The following is a 15276-nucleotide window of genomic DNA, read 5'->3' on the forward strand; positions in this document are numbered from 1 at the left end:
CGAGCTAACTGCTCTTGGACCCCCCTCAGAGGGAGCGAGCCTGACGCAGCGTCTGGGAGACACAGCGCCAGAAACCCGCTGGAGACCGCTGCGCCCCGAGGCACCAAGGGTTGCGGGGTTGGCAGGACGGCCCCGTGAGAGCACCGAGACCGGACGGGCACCGTATACTGAGGTGTACACCGCACCGTCTCGATTGGGGCTGCCCTCACAGGTCTGACCCATTTGGCGTCAGGACCTTTTCTTCTGAGCCGAAGCTTTCTTAGCGAGAAGAACGGTCCTCAGATCCGGCTTCTGCTTAGATTGCTTTGGCTGTGAGTGCTGGCTCGGTCCCCGTGATTTTTGAGGAGGAGCGCGAGACGCAACACTCTCTTTTTTGAAAAACACGATATGAGGAGCATGATGGCTGGGGCTGCCTTGCACGCCCAGCAGCATCAGGATTAGAACGGCGAGGGAGAAAACTTTTAAAAGCTTCAGATTGCTTTTTATTTTCTTGAAATCTTTCAACCACTCCATTCACAGCATCACCAAACAGACCTTCATGAGAAATGGGAGCGTCTAAAAGAAAAGATCTATCTTTATCTTTAATATCTGAAAGATTAAGCCAAAGGTGTCTTTCTGTAGAAACCAAAGCAGCCATAGATCTACCAATAGCACGTGCTGTTTCTTTAGTCGCCCTGAGAGATAAATCCGTAGCCCGACGAAGTTCGCGAATTTCGTCACGGCTGACTCCCTCACTGTTATATAACTCCCCCAGCAGCTCAGCCTGATAAGCCTGAAGCAAAGCCATCGAGTGAAGGCAAGCTCCAGCCTGACCTGCTGCTGTGTAAGCTTTACCCACTAAATTAGATGTGATCTTTAAAGGCTTCGTGGGCAAAGTCGGGTTCTTAATAGATGACGCTGAACCAGGGGAAAGATAGCTCGCGAGCGTCTGCTCCGCCCGGGGCATCGCTTCATAACCATTTTCTTTCAGCCCTCTTATATCAGAATAAACGCGCACTTGAGGGCTGAAAAGACGTGATGAATATGGCTTATTCCACGATCTAGACAGCTCACTGTGAAGATCAGGGAAAAAAGGGAGACCCCGTGATGTAGGCGATGTTTTAGCAGACAGAAAACGCTCGTCTAATTTGCTTTTAGGACGAGCGCTCTGTTTATCAGATGGCCAAGATATATGTAATTTATCTACAGCTCGTGTTAATACATCAACCAACTCCTCATATGCTGGGGAAAGAGATGGCGAATCCTCTTCCCCCCTGATTGTGTCACCTTCACTGCCCGTTACATCTAACTCCTCGGAGCTAGAGCAACGAAGCAATGGGCTCTCCCCCCGGGCGGAAGAAGCCGCGGGGCGGGCTTCCGACACCGGAGTTTGAGCTATGGATCTCCCAGGTAAGGGAGGAGAAAGAGCCCTCGGACCCGTCTCCAACCCCGCTGAGAGATCCATTTGCGAACCCCAGGAATGCATTCTCCGTTCTGCCTCGGCAGAAGCGGGTCCTGCACCCTGAGGAGCGCGAGGCTCGCCGCTCTTCTCATCAAAGAGTGACAAGCGGGAGCGGAGCATGCGAAGCAAAAGCTTCTCACAATACGGGCAATCAGTCTCCTCGAAGGCTGATAACGCATGCTCCACTCCCAAACAAACTACACAAAGCTCGTGTGTATCCCCACCCGTTAAATAACGCGGGCAGGGAGAAGCACACGGTTTGAATAGTTGCTTAGCCATAGTATATAAACTTTGCACAAGACAACAGTAAATATGACAGACAGGTTTGACACAGATCGCTTGCTGAGGCACAGAAAGCTAACACCGGTTGCTCCGGTTGGGGTTTTTATCAATTCCTGGTCGTGACGTCACTCCTGACGCTCACTCTCGCCTTTGGACTAGTTGACATGGAGGCTTCAGACGCACTCACGCAGAATGCTTTCCCAAAGCGTTATCGACGCATCGTCTCTCCCTCGATGGGGAACTGAAGAATCTGCAGGAGCTTAAAGATTTTTCTGAAGAACGCTGCTCAGTTTAACTGTTCAGAACAAACAAGGGACTCATGCACAACCATCACAAAACAGAAAGACAGTCGAGGATCATCCAGGTAACCACACACAGTACGTATATATACTTATAATAAGTATATATACTTATGTGCAAATAAATGCACAGACCCTAAATAACTGAACAGAGATGACAATACTGAATTCAATGATTGAACTGCATTTAACTATCATTATGCATTATTGACACACTGTTCTCCTATAATGAATGTTGTTCAGTTGCTTTGACGCAATGTATTTTGTTTAAAGCGCTACATAAATAAAGGTGACTTGACTTGACCATAATAAACAAAAGTAAAAAAATAAATTACATTTTACCCAATAATGACTTTGTATCATATGGCTTCAAGTCAAGTCAAGTTACCATATATATATACATATCGCTATGAACAATATAGATTGTAACAAAGCAAGTGAACAGCAGCTCCAGAACACTTGGTTTCATGTTCACCATAAGCTGTTGTTCTGCCCAAACGATTTTTAAGAAGAGCATCCAGGTCTTCTGTGGGAGCATCTACTGGAAGTGAGGAAATTGCACTGTACAGATTTCTACTTGGAGCCATGACAGTTTTGGGCTAAACTAATGATGCCCATGCTGTAACCAAGGGTGGAAAAAAGCAGGATGGAGTCAGAAATGGCATGAAATACTGTCAGGGTGTGACTGAGCACAGGAACTTCTATTAGGCCTATCATCAGTCACACAATGAGCGGGCGGTTCAGTCTGACAGAGAGCTGTCTAACTGAGTAATCCAGCCATCCTTCATGTTGCATGTCACATCTGATTGGCGGATGATTGACCTCTGCTAGCGTTCGAGCGTCCGGAATGGCTTATCATTGCAGGCCTGCCCAAGTCCAACAAGACAAATGAATGTGCTCCTAATGTTGTTGTTTCTCATTATCATCCTCTGATTAGCCCTTACCCGTGCCTTTTGTTATTCATAATTACCATGTCAAATAAAAAAAGGCTGCATGTCTTCAGCTGACGGATGGGAGGATTCCAGCTTTCAATGCTAATTATCTAAGACAGAAAATGAATATGCACGGCTCATTAAAGTCTGCCAGAGCTCAACGCAGAACCACAACATTTTTGTAAGACTTCGAGGAATAATTCATTCAAAATGAACCCTCGTTTGTTTTCAAACTCATATGCCACTAGTTTTTTGGTGGGACACAAAAGGAGAAATTGGTTGTTGTGTGCTGTAACCAGATGCAATGTGCTTGTTTTTATATTTGGAATGAAAAATTAGATTTGATAACTCCTTTTGGATGTTATCATACAAGACCAGACATGTACAGTAGCGAGCAGGTCATATGGACTTCATTAATGATACTTTTATGTTGTTTGCTTCGTCCTTTTGGAGCTTATTAGATATGTTCACTACAAATTAATATGGAAAAGAGCTCCATGGGCTTTGAACTTTTTTTTCTCCTTTTCATCGTCAAAAGACCAACAAATATATATAAAAATCTCAATTCAATGCATTACTTGCTGCTTCTCTGTAATTAATTGACATTTACTGGCAATTTCTGAACGAAAACTGTTTCTACACCGAATTTTTCAGTGCATATACGATTTAAGAAACATTATAGATGTCTGCAGAGGAAGCCATATTGGGAAACCCTAAATATAGCCGACAATTGACGTGTAACTGACAAATACATTTTGTAAATATTTTGCTATATGTGCATATGCCACACCACATGTCTAAATCCGCATCTCTTTCCAAACTGTAATGAGACAGATTAGCTTCTGGATGCTGTCAGCTGCTGTGGGAAGTGAAGGGATGTTGTCGAAACACCCTTAGATCAAAACGGCCGTCTGTGGGCGAATGTCCATTCCTCTTCGACCTGTTCTTAAATGAACAAGGAGGATGAGATGCAAACAGCTGCTTAGAGTAACAGCTTTTCTCATGAATGATACATGCATCTGTCCTACTGAATCAGAGCAAAGGAGAGAAGTAGGTCAGTGTTCCTCTAAGCTCTTCTGTGAATACTTCACACGCTGTTACGCAACTACCCCAACATATGCGTGCCACACAGGACAAGAGAAGGACACCTGGTGTACCTCGACTTGTTAACAGACCTCCTACATTGAGTTTCCGAGCAGCATTATGTGAGATTTAGAGTCGATTTAGTAATTATGAACATCGTTCGCTATCATATCGTGCTGGAGAGCAAAAGGCAGATTGTATTAGCTCTTCAGAAACAGTTTTCATTTCTGACACATTTCCCACAACATCCAGCAGCTGGAAAAAGGATTACTTCAAAATGTACATTTCACAGACACCTTTCACGATTTATTGTGAATGACAACTTCTTTCAAATTCTGCTAAAAGGGATAGTACACCCAAAAATGTCACCATTTACTCATTCTCATGCCAATCCAAATGAGTATTATGTCTTTCTGACATAAGAGGAGATTTTAGACTTTAGATTTTTTATGTGCAGGGTGCTTTTTTCCCATAACGGAGCTCTTCAAACTACAAAAATAGCAAAAAAGCACCATGAAAATAATGCCACCACCCAGTGGGCTGAAAGCATATGATAACTCTGGCTATAGGAACGATTGAAATTGAAATATAAAAACTATAGTAGAAAGAAAGTCATGATGTTGGATGAAACTGAATATATGAGGATGGTTTTTAATTTGGGTAAATTTCTCTTTAGAGATTACAAATGATAAAATAGTTAATAATATCCATACTTCAATCTAGTAATGTTTGGATTGATGCACGCATGGCTAATCACATACCAAGACCACATGACCTTTTCATTTGATTAAGAGATGCAGCCCCTTTCTTGATTAGATTAGTCTGATATATCCGGTTTCTGATTCAGCACCTCCTGAAATCATTAATCAGATCTGCACTGCAGTGTCACATTCATTAGCTTCAATTCATTACATTTTGATGAAAATGTTTTAAATTCAAATACCCAAATTTAGATTCAGAAATTAGATTTTTCGAACACACAAATGAAAAACATAGGTTTGCACCATAGGTCACCCATTGTTACAGGTTTTAAATGTCACACGGGAGTGGAAATGTGAGTCTTCTTGGCAGATGCAGGCCGCTGGGGAAAGAGCAGCAGGCAAGATCTTAAAAGGAAGGTGTGGCTGTTCTACAAATGGGAGTAACAGTCGCAAATTCCCTTTAAATCCAGTCTGCTGGGAAATCGGCCCATTCATAGGCCAGATGAATGATATGCACTGCTGGAGACGAGATTGACCTTTTGTGTAAATTATGACCTTAATACGCCACTAGTCATCCATTTTGCATGTATCATGAAGCATAAATAAATTATAACAATCTGTAATAAGATCATAAAAACCCATATCATCCACAAGACATTATTTAGTTCTCCAGTGCAGGCTGGAGATGAAGATCAGGGATTTTACACAAAATAAATAAACGCTCTGTTCCCAAACATACAGTAGCTAGGGTGAGCTGCCTCCTTTGATACTTCCTTATTTTGGCCACATTTTAAGGGAGCATTTCATGCTTCATGCAATAAATAAATCCAAGATGGTGGATGATGAGATAAATGTTGATTATCTAATTAAATATTTATCCAATACTTGTGTGTGTGTGTGTGTTGTATTTATGTTTTTTGAAGCACTGTGCTGTTAGCTTAGCAACATGCTAACATGAATCTCCATTGGAATCAATTGTGAGTTGGGTCTGTTGTGCGCTTTGTGTGAAAAGATCTATTTCCTGTGATGTGTCACTTAAAAGGTTTGACTTCAATTAGGATGCAACCTGAAAAGCAAGTAAAGTGGAACAGAGTGGCAATATGGACCCTCTCCAGCCTGTCCTGCTGATACACCTGTGCTCTTTTAGTGGTCATACTCACATTCACGATGGCCTCTTTGGTCTGTGACATATCAGATATAACCCCATCTGTGATTATGAGGAGCACAAAATATTGCGAGCCATCCTGGACAGCAGCTGCATATCTTCAAAGATGGAAAAAAAAAAAAAAAAGTTAGTAAACATAATAAGATATTCTTCAGTACATACTTTTCATTACATTACACATTTTATTCTTAAAATTCTTCTTTTCCTGGTTTTCAGATGTCTCAGATTCATTGCACCATATTAAGATTAACCATGGTCTGCTATGTTTGTTTAAATACATCTTTGCCTCCGCAAACTCGCTAGAATTAGACCCTGAGGAGGTGTATCATGCTTCAATTTAGAAAGTCTAATTCAGATCTGCAGAAAATGGCATTTTTAATTACCACAGCGGATGCAGCAGTGTAATCAGATGGAAAATTATTTGGTTGTGAGATGCCATGACATGACGGAGGGGGTGGAGATGTCTTCAGACAATTACTTGATCTCTTTTCTGGAAACACACCCACTATCCTTTCAAGTGATGATTAAAAAATAGCTACAGTATGTAATGAGTCAGTCTGTTATGACGCATATGGTGTGAGCTTTACATTGGGACAAGCTTGCTCCATGTCAGCAACTTTCTTTTGTCAGTTTTAGGATTAACACAAACAGTACGTGGGTTCAAAAGTCAAGCGTTTGGCTTTCGAGGACAGAGTTGACAGACAGACATCTTTCATGGAACATCAGAAAGGCACGCAATCCAGCCATAGAAATCATCTCACATGTGTTCAAAGATACAGTTTTTATGGTGGTCCAACGCTATCTCACGGCCAATTCGTACGTATTTTACGAGGTGGCTTATTCGTACGAATTTGTACGACCTCACTCGTACGATTTTATAACATTTGTCTAAACCCCAGTCACGGTTATGTTTAGGGGCGGGGTTAGGTGTAGGTCATTCATACAAATTCATACAAATTGTGTAACTCGTAAAATACGTACAATTTGGAAACAATTGTAAGTGTGGTCGTACGAATTCATACGAATAAGACACCTTGTGAAAAATGTACAAATTGCCGTGAGATCGGGTTGGGTGGTCCACAGATAAGGTGCTTAGTGTCAGGCTTATTCTGATTCATGATGTGTCTGTTGTTCATATATGCTACACCCTTGGAAATCTAAACAATGATCAACTTCACTATTCATGCAGAAAATAACATTTGCATTGCATTCCACCAAATCTGGGCAATCTATCATTTGCATGAAAAGTGCAGACAGGCTGACATTTTACATGGACACCAAAACAAGCTGCATCACTTTTAATGGCAATTTCATAGAGTAAATTTTGGAATGATGGAAGAGTGGAAAACACAAAGTAAGCTAGAGAATTAGTGCTAAATATCAGTTAATGCTGTGTTTTTATGCATTTATGCTGTGTTTCTACGCAAAACTGTGACCATATATTTTGGAGCGGTCCAAATGTAATAGTTTATCGATCTGTCAGTAAAAAAAAAAACATATTGCCAGGAATATAGCCTTATGTGTAGTGGACTATGATGTTAATTCTTCATTATCAGTTCGGAACCTAGGAGTGCAATTACTTACTATTTTAAAACTGATTTTGCATTTAAAAGGATTTCTGGACAAACCTACCTGGCCACATGATTTACAACAGGGGCAAAGTTAGTAGGTCCGTATAGTTGGACGGTCTTTAGACTCTGATGGTATGCCTCTAATATCCCCTCAATACCATTACAGTAGGGATTTTCAATATTGCCATTCTGAAAGACAGGAATCAATGGTTCACATGCATGTCTTCATTTAAGCCAACCAAAGTTCAACAGTAAAACAATGCTGAGGACAGAAAACATGGATTGTATCAATCAATATGACAGCAGAGAATGCCAATTATAGATTTCTCCCATAAAGTCTCATCTCCGAATCATTGAACCGCTTCCTGAGCATTAAAGACTAGCCCAACAGCATCTCACGCTCTCAAGGTTATGTCTGAGAATGTGAGAAAAACAGAAGGACATTGAGACGCTTGGCATCAACAAACTCTTTTGGACTAATCTCAGGAATTTTCACGAAGTTCAGGACAACAGGAATTTGAACATCGGCTCACTCACTAGGGGGAACTCATGAGACACGTGTCCATCGGGGGGCAGCTTGGCTCCAAATCCCAGTGCAGGGAACATCTTGTCACTGTCATAGTCCTGGATGATTTCCCCCACAGCCTTCAGTGCCAGGGCATAGGCGTTCATCTGGTAGGGGTTCATGTAATGTAGAGACGTGGACTGGCAAGGGTTTCCTGAAAATTTCAAACGGCACACAAAAACCTAGTAAGACAAACATATTAGGACACCAATTGCAATAGCTAAGAGCAATTTTTTTTCCACTTTAAGCATTGATCATACATGCAAAAACACATAGTTGCTGCCTACATAAAGCCCTTCCAATTGGTCAGTAACGAGCATTTCTGATAACTAAGATGCTGTCTTATTCTGTGTCAAAAATGACGAGGAGTAGCATTAACTGCCAGCTAGTGTAGATGGGCCATTTTAGACTGTTTTAATCAATTGGTTCATCTCTCAGCATGACTTAAACCCTTACACAGCTCTCTTTTCAGCCCTACGGCACATGGGGACCACCCAACAACAACTAATAGGAGTGTATTGAGTGATTGAGAAAGGCCAATGATTTGGTTTGGATTCCCTAACTTTTTAAGAGGTCACACACCGTTCTCTCCACTTAATTACTTACCGTTAGAGGCGGTGAAATCAATGGCCACAGTGAAATTGATCTGGGTCCTGGGAAAAGAGGTAGAAATGAGAAAACAAAAGAGTAAGCAAAAATGCTCTCAACAGTGATGTAGTAGCTTCCTTAGAGACAGGTACATATGTCTGTGTGGGTATGTGCTAACACACACACACGAGCATGGATACAAACACCAGCCCAGATGCTGGATCAGCACTTAGAGAGGACCTCTATGGTCCTGAATGTCAGCGGAGACCAGGACAACTAGATGAGCCCCAGACTTGACTAAATGATGGCTTATGTGTAGCCAAATGAAAGTAATGTGTAGTCAACCCCAGCTGCATGGTCTAATTTGGATAAACAGGAAGAGCCATTACTTTGAGCTCACATTACTAGTCACACTGTGCTCACAAAGCAGGGCAATGCAGCCTCCACAGGTCCATCTGCATCCCTGCCTTTAGCGTATCCCTGCACACAGATTGTCCTGCTGCTCTGGTTTTCCATTCATTTATTAAATGAATGCCCTAGGCACCTTAAAGGATGACACGTTTCTGGTAGAAGATGCAGTGATAGAAAGAGTTTAAGCAATGCTAATTAGGCTAATATGTCTTTAAAGGTTTATCATTTAATAAATTCATCTAACTGACCATACAGAAGCTATTATTGTCAAATCTACCCTATTGTAAATTTACATTCCATAACATTAGCATAAAACAGATACAAATAAAGCAAAGCAATTAAAATGATGGCACACTTTAATAAAATGTAATAAAAATGCATTTTCATGATAAAAACATGTCGCAGACAGCATTCAAATCCTCTCCCCAAAAAGTCAAACACAGTAGCCCATCAGGGAAACAGTGGGTTACAAGAGAAAAAAATCGATAAAACCATAATGAAAAGCAGAGAAAATTGCATTAACCTTTAGAATCCCATGCTAATACATGACTCATGCCCCTGTGTAGCCCAGAGAGTAATTATCCTCTTTATTAATTCAATAAAAGCCATTTACTCTCGGGTCCCAGTGCATGCATCTCCACATCACAAAACAATTCTCTCATTTTGGGAATGTAGGTGACCAAAACTGTAGAAAATAAAATCTTCTAAACTAAAGCTATTCCCGAGGAGCACGTCATCACATTTATCTTGTATTATTACTGTTTAATTATACATTCATGAGGAGGAAAATTAACCACAGGAATACTCTTTTTTTTTGGTTTTCTCTCGTCTATTCCTGAATGTGCCATTCCAAATTAGAGCAAATCCTGATCTACTTTCAGCAGTGCTGTTGTTCTGCCAGCCGTTTCAGCCTGTGGCACAAGGGCATTTCCATGGCCCAGAAACTTAATAGGCTGTAAACAGGATCGCTCGGCATTAGGGGTTACTATAGTACAACAGACATCTCCTAGAATGGGATCAACAGAAGGACAAGAGCAATCGATTTTCACAGATGCATGTCACTATGTGTCTCCCTCTCATTTGTTAGCTGCGGGGCTCTCTGCAGTGCAGTGGGAGGCAGGGAAGCCCTCCATAGTGACAGAAAACACACCTGTATCTAATGGAATGGACAGCACAGCACACATAATGCTGTCTTTATGTTGCATGATCCATTGTGATCCATTATGACCCAGTGACATCATTAATGTTTTCCAAAGGCAGTCAGACAAATGTTACGCTACTTTTTGTAGCACAGACACTATGGGCTACCGACAGACTGGGGTCCAGAGAACCATCACCACCTTCCTCACCACTAATGATGGCCCTGTCTGTTATATATACTGAAATCATTAAAATGCCAACACATGCACGCACATATATGCTGCAATGACATGTTGATCACTTCAAGTTCACCGCTTCTTCTTTGACTCTTGTTCTGCACAAACAGACACTTACCCTGGCCAGCACAGTCTCATCTGCCTTAATAGAAATGTCAAAACGGGTCCTGCGTGGGATGCACAGGCTGGCCGGAGGCTTGGAGCACATTATAACAGGTTATCTGAAACTCAGCCATGAGCACTTCCATGCAGGTAAAGGTCAGCACTTAATCAGTACAGATACTCACAGCAATGAATGCAGAGCTCAGCATAACAGATACGTTTTTCATTGGCAAAGGCCAAAAGATGCTCAACTGTCACATGATTGATAGGTTATTATTATTATTTTATATATAAAAGCCAAGCTTGTTCTAGGACCAATAATAAATGTTCAATTTTAAAAGGAATCCTTCCTATTCATCAACGTTTTAAACTTTCTAGTCATAAAAGAATCCTGAAAAAAACATGCCTATTATCAAATAAATAAATAAATAAAATTCAGCATATAATAATGATTTATTATTGAAGCCCTAAAAAAATTCTATTTAATTTAAATACAATTTAAAAATGCAATTGTTTTAAATTGTAATATTTCACAATGTTTCAGGTTTTAATGTATTTTTGACCAACAGTAAAGAGTAGTGTATATACGTTTTTTTAATCAATTTCCTTTATCAAAACGTAATTAAAAAAACAAAAAACAAAACAAAAAAAAAAAAACAGGAAAACCTTTTTTTTTTACTGTACAGAATATGTTATCTGAGCCATAATTGATTTCTCTCAGTAATCACAGTGCTATCTGATCATTTCATCAAGCTCTGGCGAGGTCTTAGATTTGATTGGCTCTCTTCATGGCTGATCTAATACCAAACTGGAGCAGCTCAGGACTGATGTGCTCCAATTCTCTCTGTCTTCTACACATCATCCCTATTGCTGTTCCCAACTCAGTCACTTAGGGAGTAATTTTTGTCAATAATGAAGAGAGTTCTTCTTCTAAGTGGCAATTTCCTGTTTTCATTTAGAGGAGGACTTAATCAATTTATGATCTGTCAGACCACTAAACAATCCCACATGCTGTGTGTGCTCTGAAACACAATGTTGCAGCTCCATGAATACACATGCGCACACAAATGCACCCACGCATTCTTCTGTTTTCTTCACATTTCATTGTGTTGTCACCATGAACCTGCAGGCCGTCTCCTGATGTTTACACAACCCAACGGCATTAATCCCTCTAACCCTATCAGGGCTACCCATGCTCGGGCAGTCAGTCGAAACTGACAGGGATTCACCTAAATGCCACTTTGCATTAGGCTCAAAACTTGTGTACTAGTGTCAGTTTAAATGGAAGATTGGCATTGTAGAGATAGCATAGTGTTTGTAAAGTCCACAGCTTCCCATATAATGCACAATTTAAAGGGATAGTTCACCCAAAAAGGAAGACTGTCATCATTTACTCACCTTTGTGTAGTTCTAACTGTTCATGTCTATGTCTTTCTATCTTCTGCAGAATGGAAGGTATTCTGAAGATTGCTCAATGACAGTCAAAGGGGTCCAAAATGCTTTGCCATACAGGTTTCAATTGACAATAGAATAAGTGAAAAATGACAGAATCCTCTTTTTGGGTGAACCAACCTAGTTGACAAATCAATTTATGATTAAATGATTAAACATGTTTGTTAAGTAGGACATGTACCTAATAAAACAATTAAATAAGTCAATCAGATCTTAGTGGTAGTGTAACGTTTAGGATGAGAATACAGCTGGGTTTTGACCCCAAACTACATCAGCATATAAATTACCCAACATAGTCTCAATGGAAAAACTTGCGTCTGTCAAAATTTTTGCTAAAACTCCAAAAACTTGCTTATAAATGTAAATTCAATGCCATTTCCAGCTGAATGAACACTAATGGTGGTAAAACACCAACAATGTTGATTCCTTTTCACACAAAATATGATTACAAGTTATATTATATTATATAACATGTTATAACCTCAAAATACTTATGCCATAGTCTATGGTTTGCAAAGTAATAATTTTGACATTTACATAAAATTACCAGCTCCATATGTGTTGCTTTTCTGAGTAAAGTTGGTAGCTTACCTGGTAGAGAAATAGGGTTGGGTACAGACCGAATTGTGCCAGTACTACCAAATACCAATCATGTTAAATCATTCAGTGCCAAATTTCTATACCTGAGAACACATATGGGCACATACGCAACAGAGAGAGAAAGAGAGACCCTGTGACGGGATGTTTTTAATTATTATTACACATGGAGTAAAGTACCGAAAAAAGATACTGTTGGGAAGTATCCATCCCTTTACAGCAAGCACTGGGGATGAGTCCCTCTATCAATTGAACTTGTAGAAGTAAGCTAAAATGACATGGTTTAAATGTGTTTTCACTCATGTTTGCATTGGTTAACATGATCGGTTAAGTTTAGGGAAGGGATTAGTATAGGTGGTATGTTATTATATATTATATATATAGATAGATATGTAATCACTATGGAAGTCAATGGTTACCAGCAACTGTCTGGTGAACAATATTATTAATAATATGTTCAACAGTGTTTGGAACAACATGACTAAATGATGACAAAATTTTCATTTCTATTCATTTAAACTATCAGTGGCACTCATTGTACATTTCATTTACAAACTTTTGCGATATGTACACAAACCAATGCTATAAAACAATTCTAGATTCACATTTATCTGAATGTTCATGCCAATCACTTGACGAACGTGCAAAACGCAATAGAATATTATTTTGCCAAATGTTTTGAGCCGAACATGAGCCTGAGTTGAACATAAGCCTGGGTTCAAATTCCCTCTGATTTAAAAATTAGTTAATGGTCTAAGTTAGGGGCAAAGTGAGGACTAAGTTTGTTCTAGGACCAACAAAATATTGATGAGGGAGCATCCTACTAGACAAAATCATGGTTACTGTACAAATTAGCTGCACTAATCCACATGCAAAAATACAGTGTCCTGTATATGCTGAAATTCAACATTTCTGTCAGGAGCTATTATACATGTGCTGTATGTGATGAAACAGAAGTTATGCTGAAATCGGTCTATTGCTTAAATACTTTCTTCAAGGGTAAAAGTTGGAAAAGGGTGATAATTCTGAGTGTGTGAAATGATAACATATCTTGTGCTTAGAAAAACCCACTGGATTCTCCAATATATTCATCACACAGTCGTCAAGGTCAAGAGGTGTATCTACAGTTTAAGCCTGACTTTTCATGGGACACATGATGTTTAGTTAAACAGCCTTGGAGAGGCATGCAAAGAGATGACTCTATGCTTTTGGTAAAATACCAGATAGTTTAAGAGAAAATCCTATCACTCCATACTCCACTGTAGTGATCACAGCCCTGATTGCCAGATCATCAAGCCCTTCAGATGTTGCTTTCTAAGATGCTGTTTATCCCTACACCACAAAACAAGGGTAAGAGGGCCGTCTTGATCTTTGGATCTTGATGAATTTTTTAATGTTAAATTTTAAGCATTAAATGTATGTGATTGTAAATGGGTGGTTGACATACAATGTCCATGATCTCTTTTTTAAATATTCATATAAACTGATGCACTGTATATTAGAAAATGTATGTTTATGTAAGAATAATATTTTTTAGTGCATGCATTAGGATTACAAATATTAAAATAAAAATATTTACATTATACATTAAATAGAAATGTCTATTTATAACTAAGTCCTTAACTCTTTCCTCGCCAGCATTTTTTTTTTTTTTACAATTATTTATTTATTTTTAAGTTGATGGCCATAAGCACCATTTATTTTTTATTTTCACAAAAGGCTCTGCTACAAACAAAATATTCCATCTTAATGGATTTTATTTTATTTATTTATTCTTTTTATTCTTTTATCAATACTTGAATGTGGGCAAGTTTAATGAAGATCATTAAACAAGAACATTTTGAACAAGAAGCTGAGAAAAATCACATTTTTGTCAAAGACTAGATCTGAATCGGATTCAGATCCATGATTAAAACAAAGATGGAGTAGATCACTTCCATCAACACCCCAAAGCTTGCACTGAAAACCACTAGCTGGGTCGACACTTCATTCTGTAACATTTAATATTTGACAGTTGTGTTGTTTTAAATATGCATTTGCTTGTGTGATCGCTTGTGTCTGCTGCTTCTTCATCTGTTTTTTGATCTGGAGATTCTGTACTCTTTCAGAAGATGTGTTATAGCGCCCTCTACCATTTGACAGTCAAAACACAGACAACCAGAAAAAATCCATCAATGGTGGGAAGAGAGTTAACCTTTCTGAAAAATCTAACCAAAACATTTTGATCACCGTCTGTTGGCTGGCTGCATTTTAAGACATAAACCCCAAATTCTTCATGTAAGTGAATAAAAAAATGAAATTACACTTCAGAGAAATGTTTTCCCAAAGATGGTTTCCATTATTTTAGGTAGTTCTTATCACACTGATGTATGTTGTGGGCTTGCGATTGGGTCTGTGGGAGTTCGGTGGGTTGAGTTTGAGTTTGGACTCTTGATCCAACTGACATAATTTTCAACTATCGTTGTTAACTGAAACTAAAATTATTACATTTTGTTTTGTTTCATTGAAATAAAGCTGGAAAGATAATCAATTAAAAAAACTTGCCTTGGAAACTAAATGAAATAAGTTCATGCTGAAATACTAATATGGCTAAAACTTAAATTAAGGAAATTTTTTTTACAAATAGCCTACAGAAGTCATGTGACCCACCCTGCTACTGTCAGAGCATCAATGCACAGTACTTTGTGTGATTCAAAGCACCTGAACAGCAC

The 15276-nt window shown here is 39.3% G+C and overlaps 1 protein-coding gene across 1 annotated transcript in view; it reads right to left on the reverse strand.

The window, feature by feature from the left end:
• LOC128022606 (copine-5) overlaps positions 1–15276 on the reverse strand; it is a gene marked incomplete at its 5' end in the record, with an annotated part of 39317 nt that overhangs the window by 12750 nt on the left and 11291 nt on the right. The window contains 4 exon segments of the mRNA XM_052610325.1: positions 5899–6001; positions 7536–7663; positions 8012–8193; positions 8646–8692. Coding sequence (XP_052466285.1) covers positions 5899–6001; positions 7536–7663; positions 8012–8193; positions 8646–8692 — 460 coding nt within the window.

This window comes from Carassius gibelio, chromosome A11 (genome assembly GCF_023724105.1).
Source record: "Carassius gibelio isolate Cgi1373 ecotype wild population from Czech Republic chromosome A11, carGib1.2-hapl.c, whole genome shotgun sequence".
NCBI lineage: Eukaryota > Metazoa > Chordata > Actinopteri > Cypriniformes > Cyprinidae > Carassius > Carassius gibelio.